Source organism: Perca fluviatilis, chromosome 9 (genome assembly GCF_010015445.1).
Source record: "Perca fluviatilis chromosome 9, GENO_Pfluv_1.0, whole genome shotgun sequence".
NCBI classification, from domain to species: domain Eukaryota; kingdom Metazoa; phylum Chordata; class Actinopteri; order Perciformes; family Percidae; genus Perca; species Perca fluviatilis.
In genome coordinates this window covers 5173493-5192483 of record NC_053120.1, presented here as the reverse complement: position 1 = coordinate 5192483, position 18991 = coordinate 5173493, and the positions used below count along the sequence as shown (strand labels likewise).

At 42.6% G+C, this 18991-nt stretch overlaps 1 protein-coding gene across 10 annotated transcripts in view; it reads right to left on the bottom strand.

Moving 5' to 3' along the window:
* The window catches only part of LOC120566192 (phosphodiesterase 4D interacting protein), a 177366-nt gene that overhangs the window by 9392 nt on the left and 148983 nt on the right, over window positions 1–18991 (bottom strand). For 8 of the 10 annotated variants that reach the window (XM_039812496.1, XM_039812497.1, XM_039812495.1 and 5 more), the window contains 5 exons: window positions 11970–12244; window positions 8530–8688; window positions 6916–7119; window positions 2349–2618; window positions 185–316 (listed from right to left, as the gene is read on the bottom strand). In XM_039812496.1, the coding sequence (XP_039668430.1) occupies window positions 185–316; window positions 2349–2618; window positions 6916–7119; window positions 8530–8688; window positions 11970–12244 (1040 nt within the window). The remainder of the gene's footprint in view (window positions 1–184; window positions 317–2348; window positions 2619–6915; window positions 7120–8529; window positions 8689–11969; window positions 12245–18991) is intronic. The other 2 variants (XM_039812492.1, XM_039812494.1) reach the window with 2 other exon arrangements.

Here is an 18991-nt window from a genome sequence, read left to right as displayed (position 1 = left end):
TGCATGTGCGTGTGTGCATGTGCGTGCGTGTGCATGCGTGCTTGTGTGTGTATTTGTGTGCGTGTGTGTTCGTGCGTGCATGTGTTTGAGTGTGTGTGTGTGTCTGTTTGCATATGTGTGTGTCTGTGCGTGTGTGTGCGTGTGCATGTGCATGTGTGCGTGTGTGCGTGTGTGTGCGTGTTACCTTTCTCAGTGGCGGTGCGGGCCAGTCTCTCCTCCAGCTGCTGTCGGAGGCGCTCGTTGGTCTGGATGGAGTCCTCCAGTCTCTGTCTCAGACTCCTGATCTCTCTCAGATGCTCCTTCATCAGGTCTGAACCTACACAAACACAAGTCATCCTCTGCTGTTACACACCGCTCTTCTTTGCAACAATACCAAATACAGAAACGGATGAATCTAAGCAACACAAGTACTAAAGGACCAAATCAGGGTTGGTACGCATTTGATTTGCATTATGGCCTTCCAGCAGCTTCCCACGGTGCAAAGATTCCTTTCCCTTTCCTAGAGCTGTAAAGATGAATCGATTAGTTGTCCACTTTTAAATTAATCGCCAGCTACTTTAAAAGTCGCTTAACATTTGTGTTGTCTTCCTGTCGACCATGCTACTTTTTGTTTTTCTGGGTCAAAATTCTAGTTGTTCTTTTTCGACATTTGTCACTTTTCCCGGCCTTTTTGTCATTTTAGTTTTTGCCGCTTTTATTGATGTTTACGTCAATGTTTTTCACTGCATTTCTGGAATTTTTGACACTTTTTTTCAATGTTCTTTTGTCTCTTTTTTTTTTTAAATGCTATATAATTTAATAAAACACCCAAAATTCAATGAAAGTAGTGAACTGATAATTTATTTTACTTGTAAAGAGCGTCGTATGGGATAATCCACGTTATTTTCTTTGACAATTTGGTTGAAAGAAACACAAATTTCTGATATAGAAACTTTTTGAAAATGGATCAAATTTGGTTTGAGTCATTTTTTTTATGAACAAAATAAGTTAAACTTCTCTGATTGCAGCTTTTTAAATGTGAATATTGTTCTAGTTTCTTCTCTCCTCTGTGACTGTAAACTGAATATCTTTGAGTTGAGGACAAAACGAGACATTTGAGGACGTCGAGAAAATAATCAACAGATTATAATCAACAATGAAAATAATGAATGAAAACAGTATTTCTGTTTCTTTGAAAAAGAAATGGAACTCATAGAATTAGTGCTGTGGAAAATCACATTATGCTAAATGTGAGCTACGAGTGTGCAACTTATTCCATCCTCACTGAAAGTTTTTAATCTGTCTTTTATTAGCGACCAGCCTTTGTATTTGTTTAAGCTAACAATGGCTTTCATTACATACTCAGACGTTATTTAAATACTGGCTTTTATTTAAAGGGCTCATAATATGCTCATTTTCAGGTTCATAATTATATTTAGAGGCTATTTCAGAATAGGTTTGCAATTAATATTCAAAAAACACCATATTTTTGTCGTACTGCACATTGCTGCAGCTCCTCTTTTCACCCTGTGTGTTGAGCTCTCTGTTTTAGCTACAGAGTGAGGCATCTCACTTCTGTTACATCTTTGTTGGGACTCGCACATGTGCAGTAGCTGGACTACTAGCCAGTCAGAAGCAGATTATGAGGGCGTGCCCTGACAGTACCTAGGTAAGGACTACTAGCCAGTCAGAAGCAGAGTATGAGGGCGTGCCCTGACAGTAGCTAGGTAAGGACTACTAGCCAGTCAGAAGCAGAGTATGAGGGCGTGCCCTGACAGTACCTAGGTAAGGACTACTAGCCAGTCAGAAGCAGAGTATGAGGGCGTGCCCTGACAGTAGCTAGGTAAGGACTACTAGCCAGTCAGAAGCAGAGTATGAGGGCGTGCCCTGACAGTACCTATGTAAGGACTACTAGCCAGTCAGAAGCAGAGTAAAGGCTGGACTACAATAGAGCTGTTTGGAGCAATTTGTGAACAGTGTTTTCTGTTGGAGATGGTAAGTCCCTTTGGGGTGGACTTTGGGCTTTTTCACTTTGCTAGGGACTGCAGATGAAAATTAGCCTGTATGGCTAAATCTGGCACATTTACATGTTGGACCTTGTACTCATGTTGATTAATGTGCGTTGTCCCTTTTAAATAAAGAAATAAAAATAAAAAAGATATATGACACAATAAAGGAAAGGGAAAATGCCAAAAAGCATAATATGAGCACTTTAAGAATGAACTGTAATCTGTCAAAGTAATCATACTGAAACATAAACAACAGAGAGAATCTAAGCTCAAAGGTCCACTTATTCGTTTTTAGAGCATTCATCTGCATCTCATGGTCTTCGCTGCAGGAAACAGAGCTGGATGTAACTGAGCGTGTACCTGTGTTGCTGGTGCCTGATTGGTACCCCGAGGATCCCGAAGACAGGTCAGCTCCGAGTCTCACTGCCCGGTTACCGTAGCTCATATCCCACAATGCACTGCTCTCCAGCAGACTGGCCCCGGCCTTCAACGTGGAGCCGGCGTCCAGGCCGCTGCTGAAAGGTGACGGCCGGTATCCGTGGTAGGAGAGAGGCGGGAAGGCAGAGGAGTCGGGCTGCTGCTGGGAGAACGGGAAACCCTGGGGAGGTTTGGACTGGGGAGTGGAAAACCCTGGAGACGAAGATCCATTTACATAAAGTCAGTACATGTAAATACAATTAAATATCAGTTAATAAATGAAAGGAACACTGCACTGCAAAGTCCGAAAGACACTTAACCCTTGTGTTGTCTTCCCGTTGACCATGAACTTGTGTTCGTAGCGGGTCAAAATTGTAAATGAACTTTTTTTGGCGCTTTTTCTGACATTTTTGTCATTTTTTTAATGCTTTTGGTGCTTAAAAAAAAAAAAAGTCACTTTTTTCAACACTTTTTTAAATTTATGGTCAATAAACCTAACTTACATGACATTATACCAAATTTATGAGTTAAAAAAATTATACATTATTTTTACTATTAGTTAAAGGTGCAGTAGGTAAGACTCATAAAACTAACTTTCTGTCATATTTGCTGAAACTGACCCTATGTTCCAGTAGAATTACATGAAGCAGGTCATTTATAAAATAAATCCAGCTCCTCTGGCTCCACCTACAGCCTGTAGTGGGATTTGAAAAAGTCCACCACTCCCTGTTTAGATGCACCAATCAGGGTGCTCATGCACATGCATTCATTCTCCCTTGTGGGGGGAGGGGCTTAGGAGACAGTTTTGGGCTTTAGCAGAAAGGGGGGAGGGACTGAGAAGTTGTCGATGTTCAAATTGTTTGGCTGTCCTGGATCTTCACAATCCTACCTACAGCACCTTTAAGATCAGAGGATGTTGTGATGGATCACAGACTGTCAAAGTTTATTCAGGATACGGTTTTAAATGCTAAACAATTGAATAAAACACCCAAAAATAATCATTATTTGTGTTTAAATGTTGAATGGGTTCCATACAATGTACATCCATGTTATTTTTGGGCAATTTGGTTCAAAGACACATTTCTGATATTAAAAACTTTGAAAACGGGTCAAATTTGACCCGAGGACAACACAAGGGTTAAAAAAGAGAGTGTTAGCGAGACACAAAGGAAATGGAAAGAGTTAAAGACTGAAAGAGAGATTAAAAGACTTCTTTTGACGCAGTGAACGAGTTAGTCAGGCGGTTGAGATTCAGTCTGGTTTGCAGTTTCTCAAAGCTCCATCCCTCATTAGTGTTTAGAGATCACAGTAAATCCTTCTCAGGCGGAGTGCTCCGGCTTCATTAAGCATCAAATGAGGAGCAGTTATTTAATGAGAAAGAGAAGAGGAGAAGAGAAGAAAGCCCGGTGTATCTGCGTGCAGCATCATTTACATCAACAATCCTCACACTGATGCGTAGACAGCTGAGACTGGGAGTTCCCTGAGCAGCTCCTTCAGCAGCACACTGCTGCACCCTCAGTGCAAGAAGGAGCACTACCGCAGGTCCTTCATTCCAGCAGCAGTCAGACTCTTTAATGCAACATCATAATGCAGCACTGCTAGCTGCTTCTGCAATATGAGCCATCACTGGACAATATTCTGCACTATACATATTTATTTTTTCATTACTCTCTGTTAACCTTCAACTGTGCAATATGTCATTTCTATTCATCCGCACCTTACTCATCTGTATATCTGTGTTTATCTACTCTCTGTTTATATAAGGGTGTTTATTGTGTAAATAGGTTTGCTTTATTACTATTATTATTACTAATTAATTTAATTTTTTCTATTTCTTATACTTTATGTTTATTTTTTTCTCCTATGTCTACTTAAAGGTCCAATGACATGGTGCTCTTTGGGTGCTTTTATATAGACCTTAGTGGTCCCCTAATACTGTATCTGAAGTCTCTTTATATAGACCTTAGTGGTCCCCTAATACTGTATCTGAAGTCTCTTTAATATAGACCTTAGTGGTCCCCTAATACTGTATCTGAAGTCTAATACTGTATCTGAAGTCTTTTATATAGACCTTAGTGGTCCCCTAATACTGTATCTGAAGTCTAATACTGTATCTGAAGTCTTTTATATAGACCTTAGTGGTCCCCTAATACTGTATCTGAAGTCTAATACTGTATCTGAAGTCTTTTATATAGACCTTAGTGGTCCCCTAATACTGTATCTGAAGTCTTTTATATAGACCTTAGTGGTCCCCTAATACTGTATCTGAAGTCTTTTATATAGACCTTAGTGGTCCTCTAATACTGTATCTGAAGTCTCTTTTATATAGACCTTAGTGGTCCCCTAATACTGTATCTGAAGTCTCTTTTATATAGACCTTAGTGGTCCTCTAATACTGTATCTGAAGTCTCTTTTATATAGACCTTAGTGGTCCCCTAATACTGTATCTGAAGTCTCTTTTATATAGACCTTAGTGGTCCCCTAATACTGTATCTGAAGTCTCTTTTATATAGACTTTAGTGGTCCCCTAATACTGTATCTGAAGTCTCTTTTATATAGGCCTTAGTGGTCCTCTAATACTGTATCTGAAGTCTCTTTTATATAGACTTTATTGGTCCCCTAATACTGTATCTGAAGTCTCTTTTATATAGGCCTTAGTGGTCCTCTAATACTGTATCTGAAGTCTCTTTTATATAGACCTTAGTGGTCCCCTAATACTGTATCTGAAGTCTCTTTTATATAGACCTTAGTGGTCCCCTAATACTGTATCTGAAGTCTCTTTTATATAGACCTTAGTGGTCCCCTAATACTGTATCTGAAGTCTCTTTTATATAGACCTTAGTGGTCCCCTAATACTCAAAGGCAGAGCAGGATACCCAGGGCTCGGTTTACACCTATCACCATTTCTAGCCACTGGGGGACCATAGGCAGGCTGGGGGAACTCATATTAATGTTAAAAAACCTCATAAAGTGAAATTTTCATGTCATGGGACCTTTAATGTGTATTTGTGTTATTCTGATGTGTGTAAATCTTTTTCTTTTGAGCTGCTGTAGCACAGGAATTTCCCCAGTGTGGGATTAATAAAGTATATCCTATCCACGGCTAATCCTTCGATGTTCAAACATATTTCTACTGAGCAGCATCACGGATAACAACGCTGAGTTGTTGCTCTACTTCCTATTAGAGGAAAGGTCATAAATCAACCCCTCTTACACAGAGGATCAATCTGCCTTCCTTTCTGGAGAACTTTAAACTCCGGTGCCCTCCAGTGGTAGCATCACGCAGCCTGCACCGTCTCACACTCATCTCGGTGATGCTTGGATTACATGTGCTTGACTTGGGCTACAATTAATCTACATACATGGAGAACTTTATGTGAAGTATAATTTAAACAATAGACAAAAATCCCTTTTTCAATGCCACTGCAGCAGAGGACAGACTTTGTTTATTATGTGATTTAGCTGAAATTAAGAACAAGGTTAATTGTTTTTTGTTTAATTGCCCTGTTTACGAGGACATACAGGATGTACCACCTCTATTTATGATATTGTGGCAGACTTTATTCGCCAAGATAGGCGGAGAAGACAGAGTACTTAAGCTGTAAAATGTAATGGTCTGAACTTTGCAACTGAAATTTCGGGGTCTTACAAACTTATGTGGGTTGGGCACTTTGTGCGCAAGACACGGAAATAAAGAATCAATCCATCAAATCAAATCAAAACATGTCTGGAAGCTGTTGAAGCGTGACACCTCACGTCGAAACCAAGACGCTACTCTGAACAGCTCTCATGATGGGTCCAAGCGCTGATGCCATGCCAACTCAAGGGTGCGGAAATTAGGGTATTTTTTTTAAATTGTTAAATACTGTCTGCTTCAATTGGAAGACAATATGCACAAGGAAGCTTCACAGGATTCTCTGTCCTGTCAGATTTCACCTTTATTCTGTCATTTAGTTATGCTTTTCTTCGAGTCTATTGTCTAACCTACTGTGAATGTCCTAAATCTACGAAGAAAGATATGTCTCATGACTCTGGAAGTTTAAACTTTTAAAGTGGAGTAGCTGGGGAAGACAGTAGAGCGGTCTTCGACTAAAGAAATTCTGAGTCAACGAACACACATGATTTTGTCGACAGATCTGTAAAAAACTAGTTTTTCCACAAACAATCATGCAAAAGTACCGCTTTTAAATCTTGTTTTTGTCACAGATGTGCTGATAAGTTTCTTCGATATGAGACATTTGGCATGAAATAGGATTAAAAAGAAAAGACTAAAGAAAGTCGACTAAGACCAAAACGAGGCAGGGCTTGTAAGACACTCGATTTCGGATGTTGGCTGGAAAATCCTCATCATCTACTCTAGTGTGGGAGTGCAGAATAAATGTCTACATTATGGCTTGACATTGTGCTTGCATGCTGCAGAGCGTTATTGAACTTCAAACACACGATTAGTTTACACACACACACACACTTCCATACACACACTCATGCGTATGCAGCCGGACTGACGCACTCTCGTTGTCTCCCAGCTGCCTTTGTAACATCTGCAGCTCCTGATGCACCTCGGCCAGGGAGAACCCCACTCCCCCGCTGCCTGGGTAACGGGTTTGCAGGGTTGGGGGGTGAGGATGGAAGGGCAGAGGTGCCCTCTGGCGGGGGGAGGCGGAGGAGGGGGAGGAGAGGGGAGGGTGGAAGAGAGTAGAGGGGAAGACTGAGGCTGCGAGGAGAGGAAGAGAATCCAAAAGCACAAGAATGAAAGAGAGAAAAAGAGAAACACAGCAGCAGCAGCGCAGATGTGTGTGGTGAAGGTGTAATAATGCAACACAAATAACTAAAGCCCGATTCGCAGGGGACTATATTACCATGGGAACTGATGTGGTAATCACCCCCCACCCCCCCCACGGCTGTGTTTCGAGCGGTGCGTTCCCACAGGATAAGCAAAGTCTGTATTTTTAATGGAATTTACTGACATTATTCTGTGCATATGATGTCAAGGCTTTGTCAAAACTTGCATTTATATTTGCCAACGCAGGCAATACAACAAGTCTACTAAACCATACGATGCTATGGATCGTTCAAGCCTACCCTCTAATACCACACACAGAAGCGTTGGTTAAATTAGCGCCCCTAGCGGTGGCAGGAAATACGACCTTATATATAAACCAGAGAATGTGATGGCCACGGTTTTATACATGTTATCAACGTTGTGAAACGGTCACAGTTAAGAGTTTAGGAACAAAAACTACTTGGTTACGTTGAGGCGCCAACGCTTATAAGTTAAGTTTAGAAAAAGATTGCGGTTTGGGTTAAAATGAGATGCTACTTCATTTCCGGTGACGAAAAACGGGACGTAGCGCCGTTTGTTCCAACAGACGGTGAGTTTGTGCTTATCACTGTTTACTTTTATTTTCAAACGGGACATGAAAACCCGGTCTCCTGGGTGAAAGTCCTGTGTTTGTTTGACCCATTGACCCTACGATTCCTACTATGGCCAGTGCCATGCCAAGACCCGCCCTTCAATAGCAGCTCGATTGGTTGGGGTTAGGGTAGCCGATTGGTTGGGGTTAAGCATTGACGTCGAGTGGTTAAGGTTAGGGTAGCCGATTGGTCAGGGGATAGGACCTGTACGAATCGGGTTACGTTACCTTGTGTAACAATGGACGCCTGGCCAATAGTACGTAGTGTGTGAAGGGCGGGTCTTGGCGTGGCCATAGTAGGATTCGTAAATTTGCTACCAGGACATTTGGCGCTCTTATACTTCCTCACCTTACCTCCCGCTTTGCTCCCGCCATACCAAACACTAGAGGGCGCCGCCACTAGAAACGTAAATATAGGTTGTATTTTCTGCTTGAACAAACGACTTATGTGGGCATTTGTCAGGGGAGGACAGTCTCCAACCCCAAATCACATAGATGACGACTCGCACGGGACTATAATATCACATTAACTCTGTGTTTGGCGCAACTTTTACTCGACAAATTACAGACATGGCAGATTTGCACGAGATTAAAATGACAGACGACCTCCACAATGATTACAGATTACTACAGGTCCCCCAGGTAATACTAGTCCTGCGTATATAGGGCTTAAGTTACAGCCTGGGCCACACTCAGGAGCCCATTCCTACCTGTCTGACTCGGCATCTCTGCTGCGGGCTTGTGTTGCGAGCTGGGGCAATGCATGCTGGGACAGCTGAGACAGGACTGGGCTGTGTGGATGGACGAGGAGATGGATGGAGGGACAGACGGATGACGTGACATGGTGTTCACACTGTGAGAGTGGCTGCCTGGAAATGAAAAGAGTCGGCTGTCACCAGAGGACATGATGGATGGAAGAGAAAACAGGCGTACGCGTCTGTGTGTTCCACCTCGAGTGATTTCGGTTATGTGTAATGAACAGAGAGGACATGATTGTATTGGTTACTTCTCCCTCCACATGTTCTATGCGTAGACTGTAAAAATAGTGGACGTAGCAGACGTGACGTCACCCATTGGTCGTTATGAAGCTTGGAGTTTGTCACCATCTTAGGACTGGGCAATAATTCAATGAGATAATTTATCGTCTTTCAATGGATCATATCGTGAGTAGGGGTGGGGGGAAAAAATCGATACAGCATAGTATCGCAATATTTTCCGTGGCAATACTGTATCGATACACAGAAGCCAAGTATTGATCTTTTATGATATATGTCAGGGGTCGGCAACCTTTTTGATATGAAGTGCCCTTTTCAAAATGTATTGTTTATTAGTGTGCCATGTCAACATTAAGTTTAATTATGACATCACATCAAAATGTAATATCCAGGGAATCTGTAATTTTATTCCATAGCAACATTTGATAACATTTATTTCTCATAATCAGGACCTTGCAATTATTATTATTGCATATTATTAATATGATTATGGAAACATGGTTTTAGTATGCAGCGTCCTGATTGGTGTAAAATGGGCTGACAAAAATATCACTGTCAAAGAGCCTGAAGCGAAACGTTGTGGAAAAGCCCAGCTTTAATAATGAATCGACTGATAAGCAGGTCCTGTATTCCTCATTTTCAATGAAATGATGCTGTTGCAAACTAATAATAACACAACCAGCATCATTATCAAGAACGAAGAACACGAACATAACGATTGCGTCATTCACGTGCATATTAAGTAACTACATGTATTTGTTTTGGTCTTATAATGCATCCATATTTAGGCATGCGGATGAGAGAGTGCTTCAGCATTTCAACCATGATTTCAACACATCAATAACTCTCTTGCACACATATTGCCAGCGTGCCATTGTTGAAGAAAACTTGAAACTAGCGATTGAGACCATAAACTAATTATGAAAATGTTTACTGAGGTAATAAATCAAGTGAAAAGTAGGCTAATTTTCTCATAGACTTCTATAGACACAGGCTGTGTCTCAAACAGCACACTTCTGTCAGTACACCGCTAAAGTGCACTGACCACTTCCTGCCGTAGTGCCCACTTTGGATGGTTAGTGTTGTCCCAAACGGACCACTTATGTTAAAACACTTACTGGAAATGACAAGCGGAAAATCTGACAAAAATCTGTTAAACTGACCTTTGTTGATCTGAAATAAAGACAGATTCAGGAACTGCACGGCCTATTTCTCCTTAAAATGTTTTCAGAAACACGTTTCGGTGAACTATTTTCGTAAAATACGAGATCGTATTCTGAACGAGCCGCCATTATGCTCATTATGCACACACTAATTCAATTTTCTCAGAAAATCTGTTGTGAAACATTTTGAGGGAGAATCCTTTGAAGAATTGCAGATTTATTTATTTTTTTCTAAAATTTTCCCTTGAAACGGTTTACCACATTATTGATGATCTATCTAAAATCACGCTGTAAAAAAAATATTTTGTGAAAGCAACAACTGTACAATATCGTCGCAATATCGATATCGATGCGTTTGGTCCAGAATATCGTGATATCTGATTTTTTACGTATCGCCCAGCCCTACACCATCTTGTTTTTTTTGGACCAAGCCAGGGTTGTTTATGGCTGCAATGGCGCTACGCTAAGCTAAACGCTAAAGAGTGAAAGTTGCAGATTTTCAATCCTTCTGAAGCGAGTCATCCAGCGGAGATTTACCGGCAGGTAAACGCAGACCTCCGTGTACTGTTACAGTTCATCTACATGTACGGCAGAACAGAACATCAGCAAACTTTCCCTTAAGTTGCCAGCTAACGCTAGCGGTAGCTAGCTAGCTAGCTTGGTTGGTTGGCAGAACTAGACATTTTTAGGCGACAAAATGTTCCAGTTAACTTTGATGAAGTGAAAACACAGTGAGAGGGTCAAAGTTTAAGACGAAAACACGGACAGCACCCAAAAACAGGTTGAGGTCTATTTTAATGTCCACAGTGTTAGCATGGGTAGCATTGCTAAGCCTCTGTCCTGACTGACAGATCCTAAAGCATCCCCTGCTTTATCGTCTGTTTAAAAATAAATGGGACCATAACTAACTAAATGAACATAACTAACTAAATGAACATCATGCTGTGTTGAAGAAAACTTGAAACTAGCGATTGAGACCATAAACTAATTATGAAAATGTTTACTGAGGTAATAAATCAAGTGAAAAGTAGGCTAATTTTCTCATAGACTTCTATAGACACAGGCTGTGTCTCAAACAGCACACTTCTGTCAGTACACCGCTAAAGTGCACTGACCACTTCCTGCCGTAGTGCCCACTTGTGAAATCCGGGAGAAGCCAGACCCACGTCACGCGTTCGTCCAATCAGCTGCCGGTCGACGTCCCTGGTCCCTCCCCTTTCCGCTGCGTAGTCAAGATGGTGTCGGTACACGATCTGTTCTGCCCGCACGATCCGTTCTGCACATGCGCAATCCGTTCTGCACATGCGCGATCCGTTCTGCACATGCGCGATCCGTTCTGCACATGCGCAAAATGTTCGCGCATGCGCTGTTGTACGAGGATTTACGACTGCACGATCTGTTCGTTTGAAAAGTCTTAATTTAGCTGTAGCCTGCTTCTCCCCATTAAGGTTGACTTAACGTTATTTTAGACTGAATCTAGCTGTCAGCTAGCGGTTAGCCAAATTAGCTGTTAGCTAAACTAACGTTAGCTTCCCGGTGGAGGCTAGCCATAGGCTAGCGTGGAACAGATCGTGCAGGTCGTATCCTCGGTAAAACAGTATTATCTTGCGCATGTGCACAACGGATCGTGCAGGCGGAACTGATCGTGTACCGACAGATGGCGCCCATTTAGTGCGCGTAGTGTCCATCGTTCCACACTGAACTTTTTAACCGTTTTTAGGGGGTCATCCGGGTACTTTCAGTGCACTGACTTTTTGCGTTATCTACACTATGTACTTAAAACTAAGTGTTTGAAGTGTGCAAGTAGGCGGTTTGAGACACAGCCACAGACTTCTTTTAGGAGCCAGTGGAGTCGCCCCCTGCTGGAAGTTACAGAGAATGCAGCTTTAAGGAGCTTCCCAGAAGCTATGTCCATTATTTTTTACAGTTTATCATTCTATGCAGCAGTGTACAAACACACCTGAAGCTGGACGATGTGTGTCTGGTTCTCACCTGTGCTGACTCTGGTAGAAGAGCGCGCGTCCTTCTGGCCGAGCTCGCTGGCAGCGTCCACGTCGGAGCATAGGTCTAGCTCCCCGTTGGTGGATCCGTGCTCGTCAGACACATAGGAGATGCGATCCGATTGGTCGGTGGTGTCGGAGAGGGCGTGGCTGCTGCAGGGCGTGTCAGAGCGGTGGTGATTAGGATGATGGTGGTGGTGCTGCTGGTTTAGTTTGGAGCGGAGAGATTCGATGATCTTGTCCTTCTGCTGCAGCTCCTTACTGAGCCTGAACACAAACACACAGAGTAAATATTAATGAGTTTTAGTTATCAATCAAGTCAATCTATTTCATTTGGGAACCGGAAGGTTGCTGGTTCAAGTCCCCATATGGACCAAAGTATGGTGGTGGTGGACTGGTAGCTGGAGAGGTGCCAGTTCACCTCCTGGGCACTGCCAAGGTGCTCTTGAGCAAGGCACGAACCCCCAACTGCCCGGGGCGCCTTTCCATGGGCAGCCTCTGACATCTCTCCATTAGTGCATGTCTAGGTACTGAGCATGTGTGGGCAATTCAGGCCTGTGTGTAATGTGTATTACAATAACAACTATACAATAACAAAAAATTTCCCTTGCGGGATTAATAAAAATAATAATTATTAATATTATTATTTAAAGGGATGACCGATTTTTATCGGCAATCACATCGGTATCGACTAATGTTAGGCCTTGTTTTTATACATCAGCCCGATGTCAACAACCAATGATTATTTCCGTTGTGTGTCAGTGCGGCGCTGGTGTGTGTGTGTGTGTGTGTGTGTGTGTGTGTGCGTGTGTGTGTTGGCCTAAACTGAAATAAATTAACCTTTACTGCACTGGGAATGCAAATCCAGGTGTAGTCTTGATCAAGGCCTGAACATCCCTCACCTTCCGCTCTCTGTGTGTTGCCGTTCTCAAACTCTGTTCGCTTCAGGAAACAACAAAAAAATTGGAGCTAACAAGCTACATGCTAAAAATGTCAGGTTTTGAAAAAGAATTTAGATGGTGTAACAAGGCAGGCCTGCTTGGTTCTTTCAGGGAATGATTGTAAAGATGTACAAAGAATATGTTTAGGTCATTTCCTCTCTAACTGGGACGTTTTGGGACCGATTGGTGGGATTGCTGTGGAAGAAGTACACACAGAGATACACTGGTAAGAGCCAATGAGGTTTAACCATGGATCAGCTAATTTAAATAGCTCACGTAACTGTATTGTGTAAACAGTTAACTTCATTTAATATTGGATGTGGTGTTTTTCTTTTGTGGGGTGCAAATGTTCCACCAAATCAAGTTCCTTGCTGCGTCCGGAGCTTAGCGCCGCCCAAGACGATTGTGATTGGTTTAAAGAAATGCCAACAACCCAGAGCGTTTTTTTTTTCCGCCCATCCCAGAATGCATCTGTGGTGTGCTGTGGAGATACAGCTGGCAATGCAAGACTAGAAATGATTTAACTGTTTACCAAAATCCAAGTATTTTTTTAATGAAAATCTCTAAAAACTGAAACTAATAAACGTTTACTGCACCGACAGCACATGTGACGGCTTCATTAGCTGCCCTGTGATGCAGAGAGCATTAATGGGTGAGGATGTACCCAGTGTGTGAGCCACCTTCCTGCTGATCGGACTCTCCCATCGAGGCTTAGCTGACTGCACTGCATTGCTTTAGGGAAGCCTCTTAGTGACGTACACATACATGACACTGCATCACATCGCACAGACACTCACACTTTCCCAAAAATCGCATCGCACGGACTGACACTTTCCCAAGAATAACATGTTTACACTGACGTGATATGACTGAATGGAAAAAGTGGAAATGCAGATATCCAGAGGCCGAGTGTCCCCTACAGCCGATCTAATTAACAGTGACGTGTGTGGACACAGTTGCTGTGGTGAAGGTCGTTCATCTAAATCAATTATGTACACACACACACACACACACACACACACACACACACACACACACACACACACACACACACACACACACACACACACACACACACACACACACAGTACTTTTCCATCTGTCTTTCCAAATGTCCCTTCTTATTGTTTGTATTTTCTTGTTCAAAAAGGGGCAACCAGTTAGTTAAAAGTTAAAAAAAATTAAAAAGACACAGCAACACTTTCTGTCACGTTCGGTCTATATTAGGCTACATCTACACTATTACGGTTTTTTTTATTTTTAAGCAGTGTTTTAAGACAAAAACGGTCAGTGTAACGCTTATCAGTTCAACTTTCTAAGCACAAACGGACATTTGGAAAAACAGAAAAATGGGTTCAAATATCCAATTTTTCATTTTTTTCCCACCTTGACAAATAAAAAAATTGGATCTTTAACCTGTTTTACCAATTTTCAGTTTTTTATTCAGAGGATCAGAAATTGAGAAAATTACAAAATTGCGTCTGAGCTCCAATTATTCAATACTGCCATGGTATTCTCTTCCTCTACTTCTTAATATGCAGGTCATTAACTGCATATGGACCAAAATGAAAAACTGAAAGACTTTGGGGTCAGAGGTGCTTTGCAACTGTTGTGTTTTTGTGTGTGTGTGGGGGGGTGTAGCTAGGCGGAATAATTGAAGTATTGAATAATTGGAGCCCAGACGCAATTTTGTAATTTTCTCAATTTCTGATCCTCTGAATAAAAACAGAAAATTGGAAAAACAGGTTAAAGATCCAATTTTTTTATTTGTCAATGCGGGAAAAAAATGAAAAATTGGATACCGGAACCCATTTTTCTGTTTTTCCAAATGACCGTTTGTGCTTAGAAAATTGAACTGATAAGCGTTACACTGACCAAAAACCATCTTCGCTCCAAACAAGAGTTTCTGCTCCAGCAGCCGAACCAACTGACTTCTTTTTTTTTTTTTAAACACATCTGACAACACATATCACATGACCACGCAGTAACGTCATAATGTCTTTTTTAAAACCCTCTAAGTTCTCATGGTCGCCGCCTGTGTTTTCGTGTCTTACTTTTGGAGTTGTGCGAGCAGCGCCCTCCTCTCCCTGTCGGTGAGTCTCTTCAGCAGCAGCAGCTCTCTCTCCTGAGCCTTCCACTCCCACAGAGAGAAGGAGAACAGCGAGTCTCTGTACAGTGGGCTGCTTTTCGACAGCATCACCTTCCACAAAGGAGCCATGAGCCCCCTGCTTGCCCTGGCCGAGTGGACGGCCCTCTGCCTGGGCTACTGACTGACCATCCCTTCCCCTGTTTCTCTCTCCTCTCTCTCTCTCTCTCTCTCTCTCTCTCAGACTCCTGGGTCGTTTCAAATGTTCTCCGTTGCCGTTTGTCCTCCCAGCCGTGTCTCCAGAGGCGACCGAGCGCGGCTCATTGGCTGAGATCCTGACCCCCCCAGGACTGTGTGTGTGTTTGTGTGTGTGTGTGGCAGCAGGTAGGCCACAGTGGACAGGCAGGGCGTGAGCGAGGGATAAAGGAATGGAGGGAGGGAGGGAGACGGGTCATGTGAGCGATTAGGTGAAAAGCAGAGCCAATCCTCGGATTACGTTTTGGGTTTTCCCGCGGAGATTTAGCCTACTCCCGTCGACTTCCTTCCCACGCAGATCCTGGGAGTGTATGGGCCGGGACCACAGGTGGTAACCCAAACAGATCCCAAATGAGACCCTAAAGATACAAAGACGAGAACGTGGAGACGCGCAGACGGGAAGCCGGACTATCACATATTGATGCCAAACAGTGAAGATGTAAAGACATTGGCTGCAACAACCGGAAGACGTCCAAATGTCGAAATGTAGATCCAACAGCCAGATGGTTTGATGACAGAACTAACTAACTAGAAAAAAAAGATATTATAATCTCCTGAGGAGAGTTGCACGTGCACTTTGCGTGTCCTTTTCTTTCTCTATCTGGTTAACATCTCTGCTAAATTAAGCTTTTCCTCTTTTGCCCGTATCTGCCTCCAAATATATATATATATATATTTCTTTTGCATTGACGTCTTGAATAGTGCCCTCAAAGGAAAGCTTATTATAACTCTGGACACAACCTATCCCACCAGCAAACACTGCAGCAGCATCAGCATCAGCAGCCCTGAGGGGGAGGGGGGTGGAGATGTAGTGACGAAGGAGCAACAAGAAAAGGGAGAGGGACGTGCGTAAGAAACGTCCGGATGTCCCGATCCTGGGGGCTCGTGAGTTCACGCTGCAGTGGCCGTCGGAGAAAGAGAGAAACAACAGAAGCTGAATGAACGCTCATCCACCAAGCAGCACTTTCGTTTTTTTTTTTTTTTTTTTTTTTCTTCTGTCCACCAGCAGAAACGCTTAAGCTGCCTCTCCGCTGCCAGAGCCGACACTTAAATAAGTGATGCTCTTATTTTCAGGATAAAAATGTAAAAAAAAAAAAAAAAAAAAAAGATGTCCCACGTTGGAGGAAGGAGAAGCTTCTCACCAGAAGAAAACTTTATGTCCAGTTTACGCTTTGGCAGAAAATCCAAGAAGTGATACTCGAGGAATAGCAGATCAGTTCAAGTCAAGGCTGCATAATGTATCCGCCTACAAAAATACATTAAAGAATCCCGGTTCCTGATCAGTAAATCGTACATAATACAGATCAGAGCTGGATGTTTAGCATCATGTGCTGCTCCTGATACACTGAAGCAAAGTGATGCTCTCCTCTGAGCTACGTCTTTCCCTCATGTTTTCCCTCCCTCTCTCTCTCTCTCTCTCCCTCCCTTTGCGTTTAGCTGCTCATGACCCATTTCCCTTCCCACTGTAGGTCTTAATAACTTAACCTGATTAGAGCCCGTGTCAACACGCCCTGAGCAACGCAGGCAGCAAAAGCCTCGGCAGCATTACGCCATCAGTGCGATCACAATCGCGCTGTGTATGTAGACATACATTCATCCACATAATGTCGCTTTAATTATACCACAGTCAAGGAAACCATTGGCTAATCCTTCCCTAAACCGCTTTATCACATGAAGTGATGAAGCATTGGCCCGCTGAATTTCTGTCAGTTTTTCGTGTGTTCCTTTTATCTGGTGTTTTTATCTGTTCTCCTTGGATATTCGTTAGCTGGTGTTTTATCTTTGCATTATTCACGTGACTGTAGGCTATTAGATTAAATTAGATTTGATTTCGTTGTGAAGAACTTTGTGAAAGGTGCTCAAAGGCTGAGAAGGCTGTTCACATGGGAAACATATACATTATCTTAAGAAAGCCTGGCATAAGAGGAAAAAGAGCTCTCTACCGAGATGATCTAGATGAGGGGTCTCCCACAAGTAGCCCGCAAGCTACCGTTAGCTCGCGGGCAGGTTTCCGGTAGCTCGGCAATAGATTGACAAACTGAGACCCAAAATGACCACGATATTAAAAGTGCGGTAGCGGGGCGGCCTGTAGCTCACCCAGTAAGAGCGTGTGCCCCATGTTGGCTGAGTCCTAGTATATATAATAATATTGTCACTATATAAAGAGTTTATATATATATATTATATATATTTCATCTCCTTGTTTAGGAAATGGATGTTGTGTCTTTTTATGCCTTATTTCCTTTCTTCCAACTAAAGATGGCCTCTCAGTGTCTAATACCATTTGCCTTGTTAAATGTGAATATTGTTTCTTCTCTCCTCTGGGACAGGAAACTGAATATCTTTGAGTTGGGGACAAAACAAGACATTTGAGGACATCTTGGGCTTTTTGGGAAACACTGATCCACGTCTTTCCCCATTTTCTGATGTTTTATAAATCAAATTAATACAGAAAATAATCGAGATTAATCGACAATGAAAAATAATTGTTAGTTGCAGCCCTAGTTCAAATCCTAAATCCTGCGCTGACTTACTAAAACACTGGTTAAGGAAAAGACCACGAATACGTCTCGGGCTTCAAGACACTCCCATCTTTTCCTAAATCCATTGAGTTCCTCAACGTAAAGATGTTAATCTTGCTTGTTGTTACAAGAGTTGTTGTAGAACAAAATGTTGCCTTATGTTCAATAAAAGAAACACATAATCTACGCTGTATCCTACTTCTTTCAAAGCGAATTTGGTGTTTAAACGATATTAAAACTAATTAACGGAGTCATTTTGTTGTTATTTTTCTGTATCGGAACAGCTTGTCGTGGATTATCGCCACTTGATTGTGTGCACATCACAACATATACAATATGTCACATAGTCTTAGTGTGAATTAAGTTAATGCATGGATTAATGCACATGTACACACACACGTACACACACACACACACTGTACACTCAGAATCAGAGAGAGAGTATAAATGAGATGGCTGTCGCAGAAACCTACTGGATAATTCTCTGTATCACATCTGGTCGGCCATCTGTGCTGCAACAACATGATGTTAGATTACTGCAGGCCTTTCTCTCTCTCTCTGTCTCTCTCTCCCTCCTTCTCTCTCCCTCCCTCTCTCTCTCTCTCTCTCTCTCTCTGTCCCTCCCTCTGTCCCTCTCTCTGTCCCTCTCTCCCTCCCTCTCTCTGTCCCTCTCTCTCTCTGTCCCTCCCTCTGTCCCTCTCTCTGTCCCTCTCTCTCTCTCTCCCCCTCCCTCTCTCTCTCTCCCCACCTCTCGCTCTCCCTCTCTCTCTCCCTTTCTCTCTGAGGGGAAACTAAATGTTTATTGTGGTTTGACCCAGCCCTCACCCTCTCTAACAGCCATGCAGCTTAAAGGACCAAACACAGGCTTATTTTTGGCATCTTTCAGCTCACTTATTAAAACACCGGTGTGCTTTTATACAGTCAGTGTTATGTTTTCTACCCTTTAGGCATCTGACTCGTCCCATCTCACTCAGGTATGACTCGTGTTGTGAAACAGATTTAAATGACTGAACAGCCAGAACATTCATCACTCATCCAGAAGAGATGGCCACAAGCTGTCCTCTCAGCTGTCGCCTTAAAAACAGACTGAGCTGTGTTTGCAACATTCACAGATGAGTCTCAGTGAAAGGTGTTTGAGAGAAACTGTTATTTTTGTTGTTCGATGACTCTTATAAAGAACACGGGCTGAAACCAACAAGTCAAAGCAGAC